We start from the raw sequence: 24,769 nt of genomic DNA on the forward strand, positions 1-24,769 counted from the left end.
GGTATTTATGGTCGCCGCTCCTACCCTGGGGTTTAACGTCGCCACTCGACGGTCTTCAAGGCGGGGTTTTTATAGTCGTCGCTCCGACTCTACGATTTAACGTCACCGCTCAACGATCTTCAGCGCGGGGTATTTTGGTCGCCGCTCCGACCCTGGGGTTTAACATCGCCGCTCGACGGTCTTCAAGGCGGGATTTTTATAGTCGCCGCTCCGACTCTGGGGTTTAACGTCGCCGCTCGACGGTCTTCAAGGCGGGGTATTTATGGTCGCCGCTCCGACCCTGGTGTTTAAAGTTGCCACTCGACGATCTTCAGCGCGGGGTATTTACGGTCGCCACTCCGACCCTGGGGTTTAACATCGCCACTCGACGGTCTTCAGCGTGGGGTATTTATGGTCGCCGCTCCGACCTTGGGGTTTAACGTCGTCGCTCGACGGTCTTCAAGGCAGGAATTTTATAGTCACCGCTCCAACTCTAGGGTTTAACGTCGCCGCTCAACGGTCTTCAAGGCGGGGTTTTTATGGTCGTCGCTCCAACCCTGGGATTTAACGTCGCCGCTCGACGGTCTTCAACGTGGGGTATTTATGGTCGTCGCTCCGACCCTGGGGTTCAACGTCGTCACTCGACGGTCTTCAAGGCGGGATTTTTATAGTCGCCGCTCTGACTCTAGGGTTTAACGTCGTCGTTCGATGGTCTTCAGCGCGAGGTATTTATGGTCGTCGCTCTGACCCTGGGGTTTAACATTGCCGCTCGACGGTCTTCAAGGCGGGGTTTTTATAGTCGCCGCTCTGACTCTAGGGTTTAACGTCGCCGCTCGACGGTCTTTAAGGCGAGATTTTTATGGTTGCCCCTCCGACCGTAGGATTTAACGTCGTCGCTCGACGGTCTTCAGCGCGGGGTATTTATGGTCATCGCTCCGACCCTGGGGTTTAACGTCGCCGCTCGACGGTCTTCAAGGCGGGGTTTTTATAGTCGCCGCTCTGACTCTAGGGTTTAACGTCGCCGCTCGATGGTCTTCAGCGCGGGGTATTTATGGTCGCTGCTCCGACCCTAGCGTTTAACGTCGCCGCTCGATGGTCTTCAAGGCAGGGTTTTTATAGTCGCCGATCTGACTCTAGGGTTTAACGTCACCGCTTGACGGTCTTCAAGGCGGGATTTTTATAGTCACCGCTCCGACTCTATGGTTTAACGTCGCCGCTCAATGGTCTTCAAGGCGGGGTTTTTATTGTCGCCGCTCCGACTCTAGGGTTTAACGTCGCCGCTCGACGGTCTTCAGCGCAGGGTATTTATGGTTGCCACTCCGATCCTGAGGTTTAATGTTGCCGCTCGACGGTCTTCAAGGCGGGGTTTTTATGGTCGAAGCCTCCGAGCAGCGAGCACCAACGCAAAGGCAAGTTTTTCGAGACCGGTGTAGCGGGATTCAGCATCTTTTAAGATATGGCTCAGGAAGTACACTGGTTGTTCCTCATCGTTCAGTCGTACCAACGCCAAGCCGACAACGTGCTCGGTCGAGGAAAAATAAATGCGAAGCGGCTTGTTGGCAGTTGGCTTAGCCAATACAGGCAGAGAACTCAGATATGCTTTTAGTTCTTTAAACGCCTTGTCGCACTCCTTGTCCCATTGGAATTTGGTAGCTCGGCGCAGTATCTTGAAAAAAGGGAGGCTCCGGTCGATCCTGGGCAGTGGATAGAAATCCTTTGGGTAGGCCTTGTTGAGGTCTCGAAAGTCAATGCAGACCCTCCACTTGTTGTCGGGCTTTGAGACTAGCACCACATTCGCAAGCCAACTCGGAAACTAGACCTCTCTGATATGGCCGGCCTCCAAAAGCTTCTCTACCTCAGCTCAGATGATCTGATTCTGTTCAGCGCTGAAATCTCTTTTCCTTTGCTTCACCGGCCTTGCATCCGGTCGGACGTGAAGCTCATGCTGCGCTATGCTTGGGGAAACGCCGGGTAGTTCATGCGTGGACCAAGCAAAGACATCATGATTTCGCTGAAGACATCCGATCAGCTTAGCCTTCTGCTCAACTTGCTGGTCGGATGCTATGAAAGTCGTTGCCTCCGCCCGGCTAGGGTGTATCTGCACCTCTTCTTTCTCTTCATAAACTAGAGTAGGAGGCTTTTCGGTTATGGCGTTTACCTCATGTCGAGGAGCTTTCAGAGCAGACTTAGCCTCCGCCTTCACCATCTCGACGTAGCCATGTCAAGTAGCCAGTTGGTCTCCTTTGACTTCCCCGACCTGGTCTTCTACGGGGAACTTGATCTTCTGGCAATAGGTCGAGACTACCGCCCGAAATTCGTTGAGGGGCGGCCTGCCCAGGATGACGTTATAGGCTGATGGGGCGTCCACGATGATGAAGGTGGTGGTCCTGGTCCTTCGGAGCGGCTCCTCTCCGAGTGATATAGCCAACCTTATCTAACCGATCGGCTGGACCTCGTTGCCGGTGAACCTGTACAAAGGGGTTGTCATCGGTAGCAACTCAGCCTGGTCTATCTGGAGTTGATCGAAGGCCTTTTTGAAGATGATGTTGACCGAACTCCCTGTATCAATAAATATGCGATGAATAGTATAGTTGGCGATTACCGCACAAATGATGAGGGTGTCGTCGTGCGACACTTCGATCCCATCAAGATCCCTGGGACCAAAGCTAATCTTGGGTCCGTTCGTCCTCTCTTGGCTGCATCCTACAGCATGGATCTCCAGTCGTCTAGCATACGACTTCCGGGCTCGGTTGGAGTCTCCGCTGGTCGGTCCACTAGCTATTATGTTGATCTCACCCCGAGCGGTGTTGCTTCGATTTTCTTCCTCCCGAGCGGAGTGCCCGACTTGCCTGCGTGAAGCTGGGGTGCGGTCGTCACTCCTTGCTTGATGATGATGTCGTCGCTCGGGGGACCGCCTGATCTTCTCTCGTCGTTTGGTACTCTTCCGCCGATATCGTAGTTCAGGGGAAGGCGATTGACGGCGATAACTCCTGGGAGTCGGCTGGCGACCACAGGAACTCCACGGCAATCTCAGGTGTTGTGGGTGGTGGATTGATGGAAGGCACAGAACATAGGAGTCCATACCTTTCCCTTGGGCCTTGGTCGTTCGGCCGACACGTGCTGGACGGCGTGTGGTCTTGCTTCCTGATGTGGTCATGCCATATCGGCTCGAGGACCTCTTAGAGGCTGATGGCTGGTTGGCAGCCTCCGTTCGACGTGCACAGCAGGTTCGGATGGTGCTTCTTTCCTTCAGGCTTCCTGAGCTTCCTCTACGTTGATATACTCGCTGGCCTTCTTTAGCATATGGTCGTAATCGCGGGTTGGCTTCCTGATGAGCGAGCGGAAGAAGTCCCTGTCGATGAGCCCTTGGGTGAAGGCATGCATCATAGTTTCGGATGAGACCTCGGGGATGTCCATGGCCGCCTGGTTGAAGCGCTGAATGTAGGCTCATAGAGTCTCTATAGGCCCTTACTTCATAGAGAACAGACTGACGCTGGTCTTCTGATAGCGCCTGCTGCTCGCGAAGTGGTGGACGAAAGCCGTTCAAAAATCTTTGAAGCTCTGAATCGATCCGTCTGGCAATCTTCGAAACCAACGTTGTGCCGAACCGGACAAAGTAGTGAGGAAGACTCGACACTTAACTCCATCCATGTATTAATAAAGGGTTGTCACGTTGTCGAACTTGCCGAGATGGTCGTCTGGGTCAGTCGACCCATTGTACTCGTCGATCGGCAAGGGTGCGTAGTGCCTTGGCAGAGGATCCTGCAGAATTGATTCCGAGAATTAGCGGTTGATCTGCTCGGGTGATGAGTCTGTTGGGGCAATTTCCCCAGGTCAAGGTTGACCAGTTTGACTAAGCTTAAGTTGAGTTAAGCTTGAGTCGGGATTTGAGTTTTGATGTTTGACAATATATGGAGATTGCTAGGGCAATCATCTGGTTGTGAAGATGGTCAAAGGGTTGACCAGGTTGATGAGAATACAAGTCAAGCAGGTCAGGATTGATAGGAGACTTGACTCTGGAAGTCCTAACTGGATGTTAGGTAAATTGGAAATTCCTAGTGAAGCTAGGCAGGAGAAAGTCCTGGTAAGGAGTCAGGCAATTGGAAAGTCCAAGTGTGATCTTGGCAAAGGAGAAAGTCCTGGTGAGGAGCCAAGCAACGGGAAAGTCCAAGTGTGATCTTGGCAAAGGAGAAAATCCTGGTGAGGAGCCAGGCAAGTGGAAAGTTTAAGTGTGATCTTGGCAAAAGTTGTAAGTCCAAGCATGTGGTCTTGGCAAGGTAAGTCCTAGTGTGACTTGGCAAGGAGAACTCAACAACTAAGATGAGGCCGAAGGAAGTTCCTGAAGGCAAGGCATGAAGGATGGGGAGATATCCGAGAGACGCAAGGCTGATGGAGGAGGCTAGAAGGCTAGTTCGAGGTTGGTCGAGTGTGGTGGTATAATCCGACAACTAGGATGAGGTCGAAGGAAGCTCCTGAAGGCAAGGCATGAAAGATGGGAGATATCCGAGGGACGCAAGGCTGATGGAGGAGACTAGAAGACTAATTCAAGGTTGGTCGGGTGTGGCCAAATGCTTGGCATGGAGACCCAACAGGTCACGGTTGACCGGGAGTTGGGTTTGGGAATTTGAACTTGAGTTTGAGTCAAGTCCCAGCTGGTCAATCGATCGGGCGATCGATTGAACCAGAGTCCAATCGATCAGTGGATCGATTAGAGTGTGCTGCGATTATGGGAAGGCCCAATCGATCGGTCGATCGATTGGGATGTGAAATCGCGAGCACAGAAGCTTACCCAATCGATCGGGCGATCGATTGGGAGCTGCCAATCGATTGATCAATCGATTGGGCAGGGGAGTTCTCGCGCGATCGCGAGAACACAGAAAGCTTCTGAATCGATCCACCGATCGATTCAAATGTTCCCAATCGATCGGTCGATCGATTGGGATTCGACCGTTGGGCAGGATGCAGGTGATGGACGGCTGCGATGGAGCGGTGCTGACGTGGCAATCGATTGGGGATGGATTGGATCGATTGGGAGCACTTTTAAAGCCTTAGCGGAACGTTTTCTCCACAGATCTTTGCGATTTCTTCCTATGGTTTTCTGCGATCTTCACCAGCGATTTCCTTTGAGTTTCTTGGCTGTTCTTGAGGGTTCTTGGAGTGCATCTCCAAGATTTAAGAGGCAACAACAACAAACAACAACAAACAGCAAGTAAGCAAGAAGAGTGTGTTTTCACTTGTATTTTTGTATTTCTCTTCTTGTGCGAGTTGTATTTGTGCGTTTGGGTTTGTACAAGTCTTCTCCGCCTTCGGCTGCGACCGAGAAGGAGTATTTCATAGTGGAGGGTGTGTGAGTGTGTGAATCCTTGGACTAGCCACCTCTTCTTGAGGTGGATACCAAGTAAATCTACGTGTTAGCGTTGTAATGTGTTGTTTCTTGTATTTTCCGCTGCACATCATCACAAGAAGCAAACAACAACAAGACGAAGCAAACCGACGCAAGCGCAACGAAACGCTATTCACCCCCCTTCTAGCGGGCACATCGGTCCCAACAGAGTTAGCTCGGGGCGCTTTGCCCTTTCTTGCATCCCGAGCGGGAGCTTCGTCTGAGGAAGATCGGTCTCGATTCGCTTGCGCGATCTCAAAGGCCGGTCTGGAACAAGGCCTGATGGAATAGGATTGGGGCGGGTGACGCTTCTGCTTGTGTACCGGTCGGACCTTTGTTTTGACCTCATATGGAGAGGGTTTCTGGCCGGTCCTCGTGCGCCGCTTGGCCTCTAGATGCTGAAGTTGCTTGTTGCGCCAGCTGCTCGGCTAGCGCCTTTTGTTGCTGCTCTATTATCTTGGTTGCTCGTACCTGTACGAGCGCGTCAAGCTCCTCTTGAGAGAGCGTCACAGTGTGCTGGCGTCCAGCTTCTTCCATCTCCTTAACTCGGATTCAGGTGTGTTCCCACAGACGGCGCCAATTTGATCATGTTCGAGTGCTGAGTCGATGGACGCTGGGGACGTGACGCTCCTGTTGACTGGTCGAAGACTCTAAAGACGTAGATCCTTTGCCACCACGAACCTGCAAACACAATGCCGAGGCGGGGAGGGGTTCCCCGGCGATGGCCCTCCGACGCTTAAGTCAAATCTCCAACAGAAAGAAGTAGAGCGAAGAAGAAATGAGAACTATAGTTACAGTGAATAATAGTGCATACCTCCATCAACGTCTAGGGGTCCTTATATAGGGCTCCCCAGAGGCACGTGCATGCTTCCCGAGGAGTGCACGCTCCTCAAAGCATGCCTGGAATAGATGTGTCAGAAAAGCGTGCAGGACGCCATACTTTAATAGCACGAGCATATCTCTGACGCGACAGTGGAAGTTTCCCCATACGATTCTCTTTTTGACCATGCCGCCGACCATGCCTCTTGCTGGCGGCACTAGTTCGTAGGAAGATATCGCCAACTGCTCCCTTTGTCCTTTACCGGGCCGAGCGTAGGAACCGCTCGGCTAGCACCTTTCCCGGGCCTAGCGGAGGAACCGCTCGGCTAGTACCTTTCCCGGTCCGAGTGGAGGCCCGTCAGCTGACGGCCTCCAGGCGGATGCTCGCTCGGCCGAATGTCGTGTCTACTGTTAGCGTAGCGGGATGGCCGCTCGGCTTCCGTTTCTTCCTGTTTTGCCTTGTGAGCGTCAGAAACTCGGGGTCAGACCGAACTGTCGAAATGTCAGGTCGGTCATTCCTCCTGTTGCTCAGGAAGGTAATCCGCCCGGTCGAACGGTTGCCAGGTGTTGACCACTTTGACCTCCTGCCGAACGGATCCCCCCCCCTTTACCATCGGATCAGGTATGTTAGTTATTTATGGATTGTAGATTGTCTATATAAGCATCTTATTATAGTAATTTCATTCTATTAGAAATTTTGTTATGAACTTTTTTTTTTATAGGATTTTTTCCTTTTTTTTTTTACTATATAAGAATTGAGATCCATATATTATAATTTTTTTTTTTTCTTTTGAGTCTTAGAGTCAAGAGTCTATATGAATACATGTTTAGTTGTTTGAAAATTTATTCTCTATTCTAAATAATTTTTTATGGTAAAACCTAAAGAACTTATTCTAAATAATTTTTTCTTATAAAACCTAAAGAACAATGAGTTTCTCTTTATTTATTTTTTTATTTCTTTTTTTTTTACCTTCTTCTAAATTTGGTATTCTCATTAGCTAACAAGATAATTGCTGTCTTATTAGACATCATGAATGCACTTCATAATTAAAATTTTAGACGGATTGGTAAGATGACGACTTTATCTTTTGATCTAATAATTAATAATTAAAAGTTTAGATACTTGATTAAATAAGTTTGAATGCTTAGTGACTTAATCAAGGGGTTGTTATGGCATTACAATGGAAAGGGAGAGGAAAAACAAGCCCCAAAAACTTCAACTACGTGATACAACACATTCATACAAGTGATCAATCAGTTAATTAATCAATCAGTTAGTGATCATCTACGTGATACAATACATTCCAATACCTTTTCGATAGTTTTCTTTTTTTAGCTCAATATTTGATATGTTTTAAAATATATAGTTGGTTAAAATAGGGTTGCCAACTGATTTTTAAAATATATATTTTAAAACTAATAAATTAACTGAGAAAGGGAATATTTCTCTTTGATAATGCAGACAAATTAATTAAGTATAAGGGTGTAACGAGACGAATCGAACTTTGAATATTTGAGTTTGGCTCGTTTATAATCGAACCGATCTCGAGCTTTATTTAATGAGTATATTCATGACTCACGAACTTATTCAAATTTTTATCGAGTCTAAACGAACTTAATAAATATAAATTATAAATTTTAATATTCATTAAAAATTAAATTATATATTTAGAGAAAAAATTTATTAAAATTTATAATCTTAGTCTAATAAATAATTTTAATATATTTATCTATATATATTTTATTAGTAGAGTGTAAAATCTATAAATTCAATATCAAAATTATTATTATTTTTATTTAAAAGTTGATCGATGAACTTAACGAACATATTCACAAGATAACGAGTAAAATATTATTAAGTTTGAACTTTATTTGTTTATCTTAACGAAGTTTATTAAACAAACTCAAACAAATTCTGATTGAATCGAGATTCGAATAGCACATAAACAGTTTGATTTATTTACACCTCTAATTAAATACACTCCAAAGCATCAATCTGATTGGAATTGTAAAGTATTTTTTGTCCGTGGCACTTTATTCTTCTCCGACACCTGCATTATTCTTCTTCCCCCTTTTCTTCTTCTTCTTCCTCTAGGCGGAAGTAGCAGGAGATTGCGTGACGTTGGCGATCATCTGCAGCGCGACACAAGGCTGGTCAACTGGAACCTGCACAATTTAAGAAGAATTTTTGTTTACTTTTCTGAAGAAACTTCTGTTGCCTCGTTGTTGAGATCCTTACAAAGTGCCCAGCCCTCATGATCCAGTAGAACTGCAGGTTCTGATAGGACTTGAAGAAGCCCTTGGTCACCCCTGCTTCCTCGGAATTGCAATACAGAGGGCTACGCGGGGTGTTGGTGAATTTCTTCAATCCCTTCCATCTGAAGATTCACAGTTGAAAAGAGAAGGAGGTTATTGCATACAAGAAGTAGCATTGAAAGGTGAAGCGATGCTTTTCTTGCTCACTTCAGCTTTTGCACCCATGCATGTGTGCCTTTTGTCGAGCAAATCAGGTCGACCTGGGCACGGAAGGAATGATCTCTGTCACAGGGAGTGAAGGATTGGTTCGAATGTGGCTAAATTTGGTGCTGATTCATACCTGTCCGTTGTAGATGGCCACAGTGATTCCTAGGGAAAGAAGCCTGTCGACCTGTGAAGGAAGTGGTAGGTTTTGTAAAACTTAAGCAGCGTAGATTCTGAGAATCATATAAAATACATTGATCTACATTTCATCAATGAAATATGGTATAATAAAAATAAATATAATAGATAAGGAAAAAAAGTCATGCAGAAAGGAAGGTCTTCTAAGGGATTTAAGGGATGACGACATCGTAAAACTTCTCATCAATAGAAAACAAGAAACTATATCAAGATGATTCCCTAAGTCCTTGGGGACTAACCCTATATATAGTGGGCATCTATTATCAGCCCATAAATAATAATAGATACGGGACTATCAGTCCATATATATGCTGGGCATCTATTATCAGCATATAGATGATAATAGATGCGGGATTAAAGGTTCTACACATTTAAGGTCTACATCCAACAACCGAACTCAAAATATCAAAATCTGACATGTCAAGGGAATTGAGAATTTCATGTGACATTAACCTTTCTAGGCGTTGTTGGATATATATCCTAAACGCCTATGCCACAACATGAAAAAATTCTCGTCGGTTAATTTGTGTTTCGTACCTATACTATGGATTATTACGTTGTCAACCATAGGAGTAAAGATGTTCAATTTATAAAACTTATCAACCAGGGAATCATTGTCAACCAACACTGAATTAAAGAAAATACTGAAAATTCTATTTCTAAATGAACAAGAATAACCTGATTTGTCTAAACAATAAATTGAAATTAAATTCAGTCGAAAAGACGATACAATAAATATATGTTCTAAATCTAGAAAAACATTGGTTCTTAAACAAAGCCTAAAAATACCAATCGACTCGACTTTAACATTCTTTCTATTTCCTGTATAGATGTATCTTTCACCATCAAGCGGAAGTCGGCTCCTAAGACAACTCTGTATAGTGACACTTATGTGAGTAGTAGCACCGGTATCTATCCATCAAGTATCGGTGAGTACAATAGCTAAATTGACTTCCGAACTAATAAAGTTGAGAAGTTTACTTTTCTTTATACGCCAGTTGGCACTTGAGACAATCTTTCTTCATATGATCTTTCTTCTTGCAAAAGAAACAAGTAGATTCCTTATCCTGTTTCTTGTGCTCCTTATGACCATTGCCTCCAGAATCTACGATTTGTTTTCCTTTTCCTTTATTATTGAACCTCTTTCATTTTTTGCTCACACTTTGAGAACCAGATGCTAAGTGAGCACTCTCAGATGTCTCAATCTTTAATCTTCCTTCCTCGTGCACGCATTGAGTAATGAGCACATTCAATGTCTACTTTTCCTTTTGAGTATTATACAATATCTTAAAAGGAGTGAACCGTGCAGGTAGAGATATCAAGACGAAATGCCCTAACCTACCTTCAGACATATCGAGTTTTAGTGCTTTCAGACTTGTTATTATATTGGACATCTCCATAATGTACTCCCTTATGTTTCCTTTGGCATTATACCGCATGGTTACCAACTTTGTAAGAAGTGTGGTAATCTCGATCTTTTCATTTGAAGTGAATCGGTCTGCTAATTGGTCCAGAAAACTCCTAGCATCTCCTCCCTCTATTATTGAGTCATTTATTGGTGTCAGTACGGAAAGCTTCATGATACTCAAACATATGCGATTTGATTTCTCCCACAGTTGAAATTCAAGTCTCTGCCCTATAGTGCTAGCACTTGTGAGAGGTGTGGGGTGATCATTCCTTAATGCATAGTCTAAGTTTATGCAGCCTAAGACTATAATCGCGTATTCTTTTCATTCGGCAAAATTTGACCAGTTAGTGTTAGAATGTTATTAATGCTGGCAGTTACAAATTGTACTGAAATTAAAGAGAGAAATTTATTTAAGCTCACGATTTAACTAAGGCAAGAACATATAAGAAATATAAAATTATGCAAATAAAATAAAATTTTAAATGCATATAAATGGACTCTTTATAAGATACCAAATACAACATAATGTGTCTTTCTTTGGCCGACACATTATCTTTTAGCGATACTCTCTAATATAATTCATATTTTAATTGGTCACACAATGTGTCTTCCTTTGGATCGGCCCATTGTGCGTATAATATGATACTTTATATGAGTTATATTTTGGTTCATAGCTAGCAACAACCTTAATTGGCCATATAATATGTCTTCCTTTGGGCCGACATATTTTGTGCATGATCTGAACAAAATAATATTTTGTTCTATAGTTGTAAGCTACCTTATACATATATCTGGCATAAAAGTAACGTGTCTTTGGGTCGATTACTTTTAGTACGTCTATCAACATAAATTGCACTAAACATACCTAAGGTGTCTTCCTTTAGACCGAGAAAATTATTTAATCAATCTTAATAAAATAAAATTAAAATATTATTTAATGTCTTTATGAGATACCAAATACAACATAATGTGTCTTTCTTTGGCCGACACATTATCTTTTAGCGATACTCTCTAATATAATTCATATTTTAATTGGTCACACAATATGTCTTCCTTTAGATCGGCCTATTGTGCGTATAATATGATACTTTATATGAGTTATATTTTGGTTCATAGCTCGCAACAACCTTAATTGACCACATAATATGTCTTCCTTTAAGCCGACATATTTTGTGCATGATCTGAACAAAATAATATTTTGTTCTATAGTTGTAAGCTACCTTATACATATATCTGGTATAAAAGTAACGTTTCTTTGGGTCGATTACTTTTAGTACGTCTATCAACATAAATTGCACTAAACATACCTAAGGTGTCTTCCTTTAGACCGAGAAAATTATTTAATCAATCTTAATAAAATAAAATTAAAATATTATTTAATGTCTTTTAATTTTATTTTCACTGTTTCAATGATTTTAATCGATTCATTCAATGTATGAATCGATTCACATGCATGCATTGCACTTTATCGATTCATGAAATCCAATAATCGATTATCACATGCAGGCATTACACTGCTTCACGTATGAAACATAATCGATAAAAAAGTGAACTTAACCGATTAAGAAATAAACGCAATCGAAATTGATATATGAATTTTAATCGTTTCTATTTAAAATTGTAAACTCTGATAATCGATTGTTTGATTAAAGTAATTAATTGATCATTACAATTTTTTAAAAAATTAGGTTAAATAATAATAACGATTTTTGTCAATTTTCGTATTCTTAACATAAACATAAAAAATTTGAAAATTAAATCTATCCTAATTTTCTCTTATATATTTTTCGAGGATTACAAATTTATATTAACTAAGAAAAACTTGATCTAACATACAAACAATAAATCGACGAAAAATTTAAATTTTATTATCAATAAAAACGACGAAACAAAGTCATATGGCTTTGATATCAATTAATAGGTCTTGTAAAATCTAAGCAGCATGGATTCTAAGAACCGTATAAAAATTCATATATAAGAATTATAAAAACATATAAGCATAGATCTTCATTTCATTAATTAAACATGTCATAAGAAAACTAAATACATAAACATAATAGATAAATAACCTGAATGAAGAGTTATATCCTTGTCTTTAGCGTCGTCGGCATGATTTCTATGGAAGAAGATGCAGCAAAAAAAGAAAAGATGCAGCAAAAAAGGAAGATCTTCCAAAAAACTTAAGGAATGACACTTCTTGTCAATAGAGAACGAGAAACTATGTCAAGATGATCTCCTAAATTCTTAGGGATCAACCCTATATACAATGGATATGTATTATCGACCCATAGATAATAATAAATACGAGACTATAAATTTATATATATACTGAACATCATCTATTATATTTATAGATGATAATTAATGTAGAACTAAATATTCTACACATACGATATCTACATTCAATAATCGAACTATATATATATATATATATATATATATATATATATAAAGAAACGGTTAGTTGTTGTACCTCTTTGATTCTTGGTTGCAGGAAGCCATTTGAAAAGTAGTCGAAGACGAGATCAGACTGCTCCTGCCACCTGCAAGAGAAGGCATGCAGCAAGAAAGTTTATGTTGAAGAATTTCAGACTAAAGGCATTCAATGGAACATACTTTACATGCTCTGGAATGATCTTCAACTTCTTCCTGATCACACCGTTCATGAACCTTGGGAGGTCGACGGAGGTAGAGGATTGGGAGCTCAGGTATGATGAATATGTCTTCGTCGTCAGCATTTGAGTGATGGGTTCCATCCCGGCATCCAACAAGAAATTGTAGAAACTCTGCAAATGTTCATCGTAACTGCTGCATTTTTCAGTGAGTAGTAGGGTATTGAGTACATTCAGGTTAGAGGGTTGGCTCTCACGACACGGTTGCTTCTAGCAGAAATGAAATACTCGAGCACCCGCCAGGTGTTTGTGGCATTGACAAGCTCACCATTGTCGATCTCTTCTTTGATCTCTCGAGCCATACTGACAGAGATATTTAGCATGCAGATTAGACGAGGAGGCAGCGAGAGTCGAGCATAATCAAAGAAAGACTACTCTACCTGTTTGATTTTTCTGCATCCTTTGCGTCGAGCCTCGACATGTCTCGGAGCAGAGGCCCCCATGAGAGCTGCATCGTTTGCGATTTGAGGTTACTTTCGTTACTCAGTTGAAAGAAAATAGCTCGATCGAGAATTCGAGATACTCACCACGTAGTCCTCAGGTGACATCCAGCTATTCCCCAGTGCAACACCTGCTCGATCGTATGCAGGAAATCTGCTGAATCATTGCGATCTTTTTGTACAATGTGATAGGAAGCAACAGATGAAGAACAATTTTAATTTTACCTCCGAGCTTGAGCTTCAGTTTTCCAGCTCTGATGGCGTGGAGAACTGACAAGGCCGTCGTCACCGCAAACCGGCCGCCGTAAGACTCTGCCACGACGAAAAGGGGGCTGTTCTTCTGCTGCATGGCTGCATTCCCGTTGTAGAGTTTCTTCAGAAGCGCAGTCAAGTCTGCCGCCGCCTCCCAGTCGCTCTTCGCCAGCAGGCTCTCCTCCTCCACGAAGCTGAAACCTGTGCCCACTGGATTCTCCTGAGTAATTCCCATTTCATTAATGGAGGAGGAGCAAGTGGTCGACGACTCGACGGAGGAATGAGACCGGCATGGAAGCTTACCACGAAGAGGAGATCGGCCTTTTGCAGCCATGTCGAGTTGCGAGGCTTGAGGTTGGTGTTGAATTTTGTTTTAAAAATTCAAAGCATTTTTTGGAATATTTTTAGTCTCACATTGCTAAGTGGAAAAGCTTGGAAGGGCTTATATAGGAAGCCCTTCCATCCTTGCTTAGCAATAATAAGAGGACCTACACGCATACGCGGGCCAAGCCCAAATCGAGTGGATTTGGGGGGTTTGAGCCGGAAATCCATAAATCGGGCGTCACGTGCGCGATTAACGCGCGCAGGGGGGGTGCAAATCCCCAGCCCGTGGGCCTTGCGCTCACGGGCGGCCCGGTCTGTAGTCTGAACCAAACCAGTTTGGTTTCCGATTCGGACTTCGGTTTTGGTCCGCGTGAGGAAGCGAAGCAGCGCTTCGGTTCTGGTCGCGTGAGGATGCGAAACAACGCATCCGCGCGGGAGAAGAGGTAGCAGAAGCAAAGTGTGCGTCCCTCCTCTGCACTGCTTCAAGTGTATAAATACACTTCCTCACTTCCTTCTCAGTTCACTCCAGAAAGCATAGCATTCCTTCTCCCTTGCTTTCTACTTCTTCTTCTTCTTCTTTCTTTCTAAGTCCTGAGGCTTGGTTCGCGATCTGAGGTTGGCGGCCCGGTCTGTAGTCTGAACCAAACCAATTTGGTTTCCGATTCGGACTTCGGTTTTGGTCCGCGTGAGGAAGCGAAGCAGCGCTTCGGTTCTGGTCGCGTGAGGATGCGAAACAACGCATCCGCGCGGGAGAAGAGGTAGCAGAAGCAAAGTGTGTGTCCCTCCTCTGCACTGCTTCAAGTGTATAAATACACTTCCTCACTTCCTTCTCAGTTCACTCCAGAAAGCATAGCATTCCTTCTCCCTTGCTTTCTACTTCTTCTTCTTCTTCTTTCTTTCTAAGTTCTGAGGCTTGGTTCGCGATCTGAGGTTGAGTCCGAGTGCGGCGCTCGTTTTGGAGTGCACCTACGAGCGACGCGAGCGGTTGTCGGATCTTGGGAGGATTTTGCCGGAGAGCCTCTGCACCGTGGGCGGCAATCAATTCTCTAAAGACAATTGGCACGTCCGACGCTTCGACCGGAGATACACAATTTCTTAACCCTTACTGTTATTAACGTTTATTGCATGCTCGTCATTTATTGGTGCAATTATAGATTACTGTATTAGCATAATTAGTTCTATTACAGTTATTACAATTTTAGAGAATTGATTGTAGCATCAATAAACATGATGAACGATAGGGTAACGGGGTCCGATGAGGCTAGCGCCCGACCCGAAAGATTTTTCGGGCAAAACTTCAGACGTTGGCAACAACGAATGAAATTTTGGCTTACTACGCTAGGGCTATTCTCCGTTATAGAAACAGACCCCCCTTCACCCAATGAAGAGGAACCTGCCCGTAGTGCTACCTTAGAGAGGTTTAAGCAAAGGGATTATCTCTGTCATGGGAGAATCCTATCTGCCCTCTCAGACGCACTATTTGATGTGTACTGTTCAACCGCTTCAGCTTAAGAGCTGTGGAAATCTTTGGATAAAAAATACAACTCTGAAGATTCTGGTTTAGAAAAGTACACTGTGGCAAAATTCCTAAACTTCAAAATGGTTGAAGGCAAATCTGTGATAGAGCAGACACATGAATTCCAAGTCCAAATTCATGGTCTTGTTGAAGGAGATATGCCATTACCTGAAAAATTTCAGGTCTTGTCAATCATCGAAAAATTGCCTCCGAGTTGGGAAGATTTTGGCATGACTCTTAAACATCGGAGAGGTAAAATCTCTCTCGAAGATTTGATGATTGCCTTAAATATCGAAGAAGAACATCGGAAGCAACATAAAAATGATGATACAAGAATGTCTATGGATTTTATTCCAAAGGCGAATGTAGTAGTCTCATCTGACAAAAAGAAATTCAAAAATCAGAAAATGAAGAACAAGATGAAACCCAACCCAAAGGTTCAAAAGAAAACTGGAACTAAACCTAAGCCTTGTTGGGCATGTGGGCAGGTTGGACATTATGCCAAATTCTGCCCTAAGCGAAAGGACAAGAACCAAAGCAATACGTCCAACACCAAGGCACAAGTAAATGTCGTGACTGCTAGTGACGACACCAGCGATAGGTTTGTTACCTTCAAACCTGAACTAAATTTGATCTATCAACCGAATGAATGGTTAGTTGATACAGGTGCTAATGTACACTGTTGTGCTGATCGCTCTGTCTTCCTTACTTATCAGGTAATTGAAGGCACTTCCGTGACCATGGGGAATCATTCTGCAGCCAGGGTGTTTGGGATAGGACAAGTTGACCTGAGGTTCACCTCTGGAAAAGTCCTGTCACTGCATGAGGTGCATCATGTTCCAGCGGTCCGTCGGAATTTGATTAGCGGATCAAAGTTAGTTCGTGCTGGTTATGAGTTGAACTTCAAATGTAATAAAGTTGTAATATTACATTTAGGAACCTTTATTGGAAAAGGTTACCTTAATGAAAGTTTATTTAAACTCAATGTAGAAAATGCTACTTTAAATAAAACTTCTAATATTGGTTGTTCATATAACATTGAGTTTTATGATATGTGGCATGACAGATTAGGACATGTCAATTTTAATACCGTAAAAAGGATGATGAATCTTGACATGATCCCTAAGCATGCTATAAATGATAAGAAAAAATGTGAAATTTGTGTGCAATATAAACAACCCCGTAAACCCTTCAAATCAGTTGATAGAAATTCTGATATTTTAGAATTGATTCATACTGACTGTTGTGAGTTTAACGGTGTAATAACGAGAGACCATAAAAGGTATTTCATTACCTTCATTGATGACCACTCTCGTTATTGTTATGTTTATTTGCTAAAAACCAAGGATGAAGCTTTAGATATATTTATGATTTTTAAATCTGAAGCTGAGAATCAAACCGATAAAATGATTAAGAGGTTAAGGTCTGATAGGGGTGGAGAATTTACCTCGAACCTGTTTCAAAAATTTTGTCAAGATACAGGTATAATCCATGAGGTAACTGCTCCATATAGTCCTCAATCCAACGGTATAGCAGAACGAAAAAATCGAACCCTTGAAGATATGATTAATTCTATGTTAGGCAGTTCTGGGTTACCCAACTTTATGTGGGGGGAGGCTCTATACACTACATGTCATGTGCTAAATAGAGTCCCAATGAAGTCAAGGGATAAAACCTCATATGAGCTTTGGAAAGGTCGAAGGACAAGTTTGAAATACCTTAAAGTGTGGGGGTGCCTGGCAAAGGTACTAGTACCTGAACACAGAAGGAAAAAACTTGGTCCAAAGATCGTAGATGGTATTTTCTTGGGTTATGCTCAAAATAGTATTGCATATAGGTTCCTGATTATTAAATCAGAAATTCCTGGAATAGATGCAAATACTATTGTAAAACTTCGCGATGCTACATTTTTTGAGGATATATTTCCTATGAAGACGAGAACACCTCAATCTAGTATTTCTACTAGAAATGAGCCTTCTTCCGTAGAGGTCCCATTATCCGTAGTGGGTACACCTTCCTCAAGTCACTCTAGACTAGATGAATCTAGTGAGTATACAGAACCGAGAAGGAGCAAGAGGCAACGTGTGTCTACGGATTTAGGCCAGGACTTTATCACCTATAATATAGAAGGTGACCCTGTGACATATAGAGATGCTATGGCTTCTCCTGAAGCTAAGCACTGGAAAGAGGCCATTAAAAGTGAAATGGACTCTATTATCTCTAATGCCACTTGGGAGTTGGTAGATTTACCTCCTGGGTGTACCACTATAGGATATAAATGGGTGTTTAAGAGAAAACTAAAGTCTGATGGGTCAGTAGATAAATTCAAAGCCCGCCTAGTTGCTAAGGGATTCAAACAAAAAGAAGGGATTGACTATTTTGATACTTATTCTCCTGTTACTAGAATTACTACAATCCGAGTGTTAATCGCATTAGCATCCATATATCATCTTGAGGTCCATCAAATGGATGTCAAAACGGCATTCCTAAATGGAGATCTAGAAGAAGAGATATATATGGATCAGCCTGAGGGATATGTAGTCTCTGGAAATGAGAATAAAGTCTGTAGGTTAGTCAAATCTCTTTATGGTTTGAAGCAAGCCCCAAAGCAGTGGTACGAAAAATTTGATAGAGCTATGCTATCGTTTGGCTTTGAAGTAAATGACTCTGATAAATGTGTATATGCTAAAATGAAAGGTGATAATTGTATTATCCTATGTTTATATGTACATGATATTCTACTATTTGGAACTAATCTTTCAATTATTAATGAGACTAAGGCCCTCTTAAGTGGTAAGTTTGATATGAAGGATATGGGTTGTGCTGATATGATTTTAGGGCTGAAGTTGACTCGTTCAACTGATGGAATAACAATTTCTCAGTCACTCTATGTTGAGAGAGTATTAGAGAAATATGGTTATAGTCAAGTTAAATCTGTTGTCACACCATATGACCCTTCAAAAACTCTCCACAAGAATAATAGTGGTGTGGTAGTGTCTCAATTAAGATACTCACAAATAATAGGTAGTCTAATGTATTTAGCTAATTGTTCTAGACCTGATATTTCTTTTGCTATAACGAAATTGAGCAGGTTTACCAGCTGTCCGGACAGAACGCATTGGGATGCATTAGACAGAGTACTCAGATACCTAAAAGGTACTATATCCTTGGGCTTGTGGTATGGGAGATTCCCTACAGTCCTGGAGGGATATAGTGATGCTAGTTGGATAGCAGACACTGCTGAGTGTAAAGGCGTTACTGGTTATGTCTTTACACTTGGAGGCGGTGCAGTTGCTTGAAGGTCTGTTAAACAGACGATTATATCTCGTTCTACATCTGAGGCAGAATTGTGTGCTTTAGATACCACAGTAACTGAAGCTGATTGGCTTAAGGGTCTTCTTTCAGAAATTCCCTTGATGGTAAAGTCAATACCTTCTATTTCAGTATACTGTGATAATCAAACAACAATAACTCAGATTAGAAGCTCCAAGTATAACCAGAAACAGAAGAGACATGTACGAATAAGATTGAAGTCTATTCGTGAGCTAGTGTCTCTTGGAGTGGTGTCATTGGACTTCGTAAGTTCAAAAGACAATATTGCTGATCCACTCACAAAAGGACTTGATTCTGAGAAAATCAAGAGATCCAGTAAGGGAATGGGACTGAGGCATGTCCTGGTTTCATCTATAGCGGCAACCCAACCTATCTGATTGGAGATCCCAAAAAGTAGGTTCAATGTGGTACAAACAAGCTATAAGGGTGAAACGTAAGCATCAAATTAATTGAGATGTAATCTCATAGTCTCTTCCCTGGATAGATGCTTGACTGCTAGTAAGGATGAGCTTAGGAGCTCTTAATGAGTTCAAGGTCTTAATGACAGGATGCTTGCAGTACATCCTTGGAGAACTCACCTATGTAAGTGTAACTGTGAGGCCGCAGTGTGGGGGGTCTAGGCAACTCTCCTTAGCACTTATGAAACAAGATTCGGTGGCATGGCCATAATGCACCAATCCAGAAGGATTCAACCGTCGCCAGTGATGAGTTGTTACCAATTGATCTTCACATATAAAAGGTTTAAGATCAAGACTCTGTTCTCTTCAAACCTATGTGAATAAGATTGATGTACTTAGGTGAAAATTCAAACCGGAAGGTATTTTCACTGAAAGCTCATTGCAACCAAGCCTCAGAACATATCTTTGTTTTTGACTAAAATGATTTGAATTTGTGGGGGATTGTTGAATTTTGTTTTAAAAATTCAAAGCATTTTTTGGAGTATTTTTAGTCCCACATTGCTAAGTGGAGAAGCTTGGAAGGGCTTATATAGGAAGCCCTTCTATCCTTGCTTAGCAATAATAAGAGGACCTACACGCATGCGCGGGCCAAGCCCAAATCGAGTGGATTTGGGGGGTTCGAGCCGGAAATCCATAAATCGGGCGTCACGTGCGCGATTAACGCGCGCAGGGGGGGGGTGCAAATCCCCAGCCCGTGGGCCTTGCGCTCACGGGCGGCCCGGTCTGTTTTTGCTTGTTTGGTTCAGTCTGAACCAAACCAGTTTGGTTTCTGATTCGGACTTCGGTTTTGGTCCGCGTGAGGAAGCGAAGCAGCGCTTCGGTTCTGGTCGCGTGAGGATGCGAAACAACGCATCCGCGAGGGAGAAGAGGTAGCAGAAGCAAAGTGTGCGTCCCTCCTCTGCACTGCTTCAAGTGTATAAATACACTTCCTCACTTCCTTCTCAATTCACTCCAGAAAGCATAGCATTCCTTCTCCCTTGCTTTCTACTTCTTCTTCTTCTTCTTTCTTTCTAAGTTCTGAGGCTTGGTTCGCGATCTGAGGTTGAGTCCGAGTGCGGCGCTCGTTTTGGAGTGCACCTACGAGCGACGCGAGCGGTTGTCGGATCTTGGGAGGATTTTGCCGGAGAGCCTCTGCACCGTGGGCGGCAATCAATTCTCTAAAGACAGTTGGCACGTCCGACGCTTCGACCGGAGATACACAATTTCTTAACCCTTACTGTTATTAACGTTTATTGCATGCTCGTCATTTATTGGTGCAATTATAGATTACTGTATTAGCATAATTAGTTCTATTACAGTTATTACAGTTGGTGTCCAGCGGCCCAATCTCTTGGAAATTGCCAATCCCAACTCCGGACGCACTCTGTTTCGTTCAGAATTCTTACAACACATGGAACAGTTGATCGAAAGAGAAAGGGTACTTACAGGTCCACCCTGCAGCCACAGGATAGTTGGCCATGGAGTCGAGCCATTGTCCACTCTTCGAGGACTCCTGTAGAGCCACCAGAACATGTGTGCTCCTGCACCACCACAGCAGCACAGCTCCATCAAACAAAGCAATTAGGGTTGGAGAAACCAGAGAGAGATAGAAAGAAAGAAAATCCCTAAATTACCTGGCCTTACTTCGGCATAACCCCATTCCTCTGCTCCATCTGAAGTTCCAATGCTACTCACAACCTCAACATGAACAGAAGCGAAGCAGAGGCAAAAGAGAAGAGGGAGGAAGAACTGAAACGACTTCATTTCCCAAGTGTGAGAGTTGAGTGAATGATATCGCTTGGTAGGTCTAGTTATTGAAGTGAGGAAGAACAGGAGAGGAAAATGTAGCGCGCACAGAGATTGATTGCTTGGCGTGCATGCAGAGTCTTTTTGTCCTTTTTAATCATGAACAAATACTGACTATGATCAAATTCTTCGTGCTGGTGTTTAGAGTTTCTGATTGAAGATGACTGACAAATTGTTTTGGACAAACTGCTGGCAGTCCAGCTTTATGCATCAAATGATGCTAATTTTATAGACAAAGAGAATCATGGATAAAGTTTGGACCATGGCTTTGGGGGAGATGGGAAGAAGAGAGCAAGAAGAAAAGGTCAGATTGCTTAAAGTTGTAAGCAAAAACCATGATTAGTCTATCAACTTGCAGACTACTTTGTCAGTTTAGTGCGAAGGATAAAGAAGAATTAGATTTTAGGGAAGACTATCAATGTTCTTTACTAATCTTGATTTTCTTCATTAATTTGTCTATTTGATCCTATTAATGTTAATCATCTAAATCATCCTAATATAACAAAAATGATATTATAATCATCTTTAGATAAGCATTTTAACACTTGACAATATTATGCATAATTTTAGAATGTGTTTCCTTGTCAAAGTCTACTACTATGGATTGTTATAAATAGCCTTCAAGTGTTTATAATTTTAAATTTAGAATATTTTTAGAGATAAAAACAAGCAAAGTTGCTATGCCGTATTTTGTTTGAGTGCATCATTCACAAATAGAATTCTCCACTAGTCGTCACTGAAAGGAATTAGTGGCACGACTAAATTTATCCTCCACTTCAACAAACATTTGCTCAAATGAATTCCAATCAAGATTATAATATGACAAGAGTAAAAATTTTCATAATATATTTGTGTTTAATATTTTCATTTTGATTTAAAATTATTGATGTATTGGAAATATATATTAAGTATTAAAAGTTTTATTTTTATAATTATAAAATAATGCAATTCATGGTATGAGATTACACGAGCAATCTGGATCACTCATCCTTCATACCCTCAACTTCTTTGTTAAAGGTTATTATGGTTCTAATATCATTTGTTGTATTTAAAATGTTCATATATCTTCACAATATTATAATATTATCTATTTTAAGTTTAAATTCTCAGGACTTTAGCCTTAGATTTTATCCAAAAAAAAAAAAAAACCTCATTCCAATAATAATACCTGACATCCTTTTTAACTCATTATTTTTACTAAATCTTTCTAATCTCAGCAGCTTAGCTGCTGAAGCTCAGCAGTGCTGGCTCGCGGCATGTGGTTCCCTCCAGCCAGACCACCACGTCGCCCTCCGCCAGCAGCGCCGCGATGAGGGCCGCGTCGGCGGTGCGATCGCGTGACAGGACGACGGCACGGATGGGGCACAGCGAAACAGAGACGGAGCTCACGCTGTACGTGGCGCACGCCACGGGGTGGGCGAGCGCGATGCTGATGATGATGGGGTCGAGCGCGGTGCCGGTGCGGTGGTTGCAGACGAAGAGGCGCCAGCGGTGGGGCCGTGGATGGAAAGGCGGATGCCGGTGAGGCGATAGGTGTGGCGGACGAAGGGGGCGGGGACGGGGAGGTTGAGGAAGACGCGGAGGAGGGAGAGAGTGAAGCCGATGGATGGTGAGCCAGAGGAGGGTGAGGAGGGCGACGAGGGGATCCGGCCGCTGAACCAGCCTGCCATCGTGGAAGATGATCGGCGAGTCGAGTTCCGCCGCCGCCGCCACGCGGACCGCCTTTGGGTCGTAAGCCGTAAGGGACCATGTAAGCTTCCTGAAACCAACAAAAATGTAAGTATTTCATAATTAATCATGAAAAACTAGATTTTTTAAGATCTTTCTGAGAAAATTATCATAATTTATTTCGAATCAAACTTGAAAGCTGAAATTTTTGTAAGATCTTTCTGAGAAAATTATCCTGATTTATGACGATCGAAACCAAAAAGATTAAATCTTGAACAACTTTTTGAAAAGTAAGAAAACAGAGGAGCTGTAACAATACAGAGCAGGACCTTGCAGAGAGCCATGAAATAGTGGTCGGACTCCCGGTCTCCGAGTCCCAACTCCGGCAGTGGTTCTGCCGCGAACTCCTTCTTCCTCTCTCTTCCGACGGCCTACCATCACGCCATCGGCCGCTACCCTCCCCGTGGCTCTTCCCATCCTCTCGTCCACCTCCAGCTCCGTCCCCAGCACGGCGTCCGCCCCTAAGTACTCCCTTGCGATCAACCAATATCACCCGTGGGTTTGCCGTCACCACCACCCGCCGCCGCCCGCAGGCGCGGAACACGCGCCAGCTGTCTGCGAGCACGTCAGCGGCGTAGAACCGCGGCAGCACCGCACTCGCCGCCAGCTCCACGTCGCGCGTGAGCGCACCGGTGACCGCGATGTAGATGAGCATCTGGATGCCGGCGGCCTCGGAGAAGAGCTTGTAGACGAGGAGTATGGCTGGGGAGAGGAGAAGCAGCGCGGCGGCGCGGAGGAAGCCGCCGACCTCGACGGCGAGGAGGAAAAAGTAGGGGAAGGAGCTGCAGGAGACGAGGAGGGTGCCGTCGAGGTCGGCGGCGGCTGCGTGGCCCTCGCGGCCTGCGCCGGAGCAGTACGCCACCGAGGCGAAGGTCCGGTGCGCCGCGGGCATAGCGGAGTCCTTAACGTGAACCAACCTTCTTTGGGTTGGGAAAAATGCAATGCATAATGTGTGAAAATAAATCTATCTATTTATATGATTAAACAAGTAACTTTTTATTATATTTTCAAAAGTAGATTTAGTAGATAATGATTTGGTTTGATTCAGTAGTAGATGATGAGTGTATAAGGATTAACATCGAGTCTTTTTGGTTTTTTTAGGTAGTATGATGTATCCAAGTTACATCTATTAATTTTATGTATTTAATTTACATCTATTAATTTTAGAATGATTGATTGAATCCTATAAAAAAATTTCAGAAATCATCAGGATAAATTTAGAAGTATTCACTGTAAATAACGCATCTGTCCAATATTTTTAGATTAATCATTTATTAAGATAATTCATCCATGAATTTGTTAAAGTATAGACTTAAATCTTAGATATTTGGAAAATTATTCTGCCACTATATTATTATTGCAGTTCAAATCTCCTGTCTCCAATATCATTTGTCCCCGTGTCTCACTCGTCGTCCCAGCCTATCGGTGGCCTCCGGCTGCCGTTCCGATCAACACTATAACCTTTGAGGAAAGTGAACCCAGGAGGCTCGCCATCGGCACGATCAGCGCCAAAATCCGGTCGGATTTGAGCAAATTTTTCTCTGCCGTCGATCTGAGCCCCTACTCAGATCCGACCGAATTCCGACGCCGATCGTGCCGATGACGACTCCCTTGGATTCACCTTCCCTAAGGATTATATTATTGATCGGGACGATGGTCGAAGGCCTTTTTTAACGGTGGACTAGGGCGACGTATGAGACATGGGGACGGAGAGATTTAGGGCCAAGAAATTTGAACTCCTATTATTGGGGGCAGAAGGATAAACATTAATTGGTGCAAAAGATTAAGTCATCGTATTAACGACTATTCAGACGACCCCACACTCTCAGGAAACAAATCACAAGAGCATTCACACCAACACAGTAATCTTTTACATTAAACAAGATCAGGCACCTATTAAAACATTTTACACCAGTTAAAAATTAATTCTAATAACTATTAGAGGGACAATCCATGCAAATATCAGATCCACCAAAAGGATAAACGTTGATAAATTTAGTTAAAGTGGTTGAGT

General features: G+C 42.9%; 2 protein-coding genes across 2 annotated transcripts; both read right to left on the bottom strand.

Moving 5' to 3' along the window:
* Nucleotides 1–8,142: 8,142 nt before the first annotated feature.
* On the bottom strand, nucleotides 8,143–20,985 carry LOC122042746 (serine carboxypeptidase-like 51). The gene is made up of 15 exons (XM_042603045.1): nucleotides 20,856–20,985; nucleotides 20,668–20,762; nucleotides 20,548–20,605; nucleotides 20,454–20,458; nucleotides 13,915–13,959; nucleotides 13,585–13,831; nucleotides 13,447–13,490; nucleotides 13,300–13,367; nucleotides 13,117–13,222; nucleotides 12,864–13,033; nucleotides 12,721–12,790; nucleotides 8,778–8,828; nucleotides 8,645–8,697; nucleotides 8,421–8,559; nucleotides 8,143–8,347 (listed from the first exon to the last, which is right to left on the bottom strand). The coding sequence occupies exons 1-15, from the start codon at nucleotides 20,983–20,985 to the stop codon at nucleotides 8,273–8,275; spliced, it is 1,356 nt and encodes a 451-aa protein (XP_042458979.1). The 3' UTR covers nucleotides 8,143–8,272.
* Nucleotides 20,986–22,156: 1,171 nt separating this feature from the next.
* On the bottom strand, nucleotides 22,157–23,696 carry LOC122042748 (glycerol-3-phosphate 2-O-acyltransferase 6-like). The gene is made up of 2 exons (XM_042603046.1): nucleotides 23,025–23,696; nucleotides 22,157–22,786 (listed from the first exon to the last, which is right to left on the bottom strand). Exons 1-2 carry the CDS (start codon nucleotides 23,645–23,647, stop codon nucleotides 22,249–22,251), a joined length of 1,161 nt encoding a protein of 386 aa, XP_042458980.1. The 5' UTR covers nucleotides 23,648–23,696; the 3' UTR covers nucleotides 22,157–22,248.
* Between the last annotated feature and the right edge of the window lie 1,073 nt (nucleotides 23,697–24,769).

This window comes from Zingiber officinale, chromosome 2A, assembly GCF_018446385.1.
Source record: "Zingiber officinale cultivar Zhangliang chromosome 2A, Zo_v1.1, whole genome shotgun sequence".
Taxonomy (NCBI): domain Eukaryota; kingdom Viridiplantae; phylum Streptophyta; class Magnoliopsida; order Zingiberales; family Zingiberaceae; genus Zingiber; species Zingiber officinale.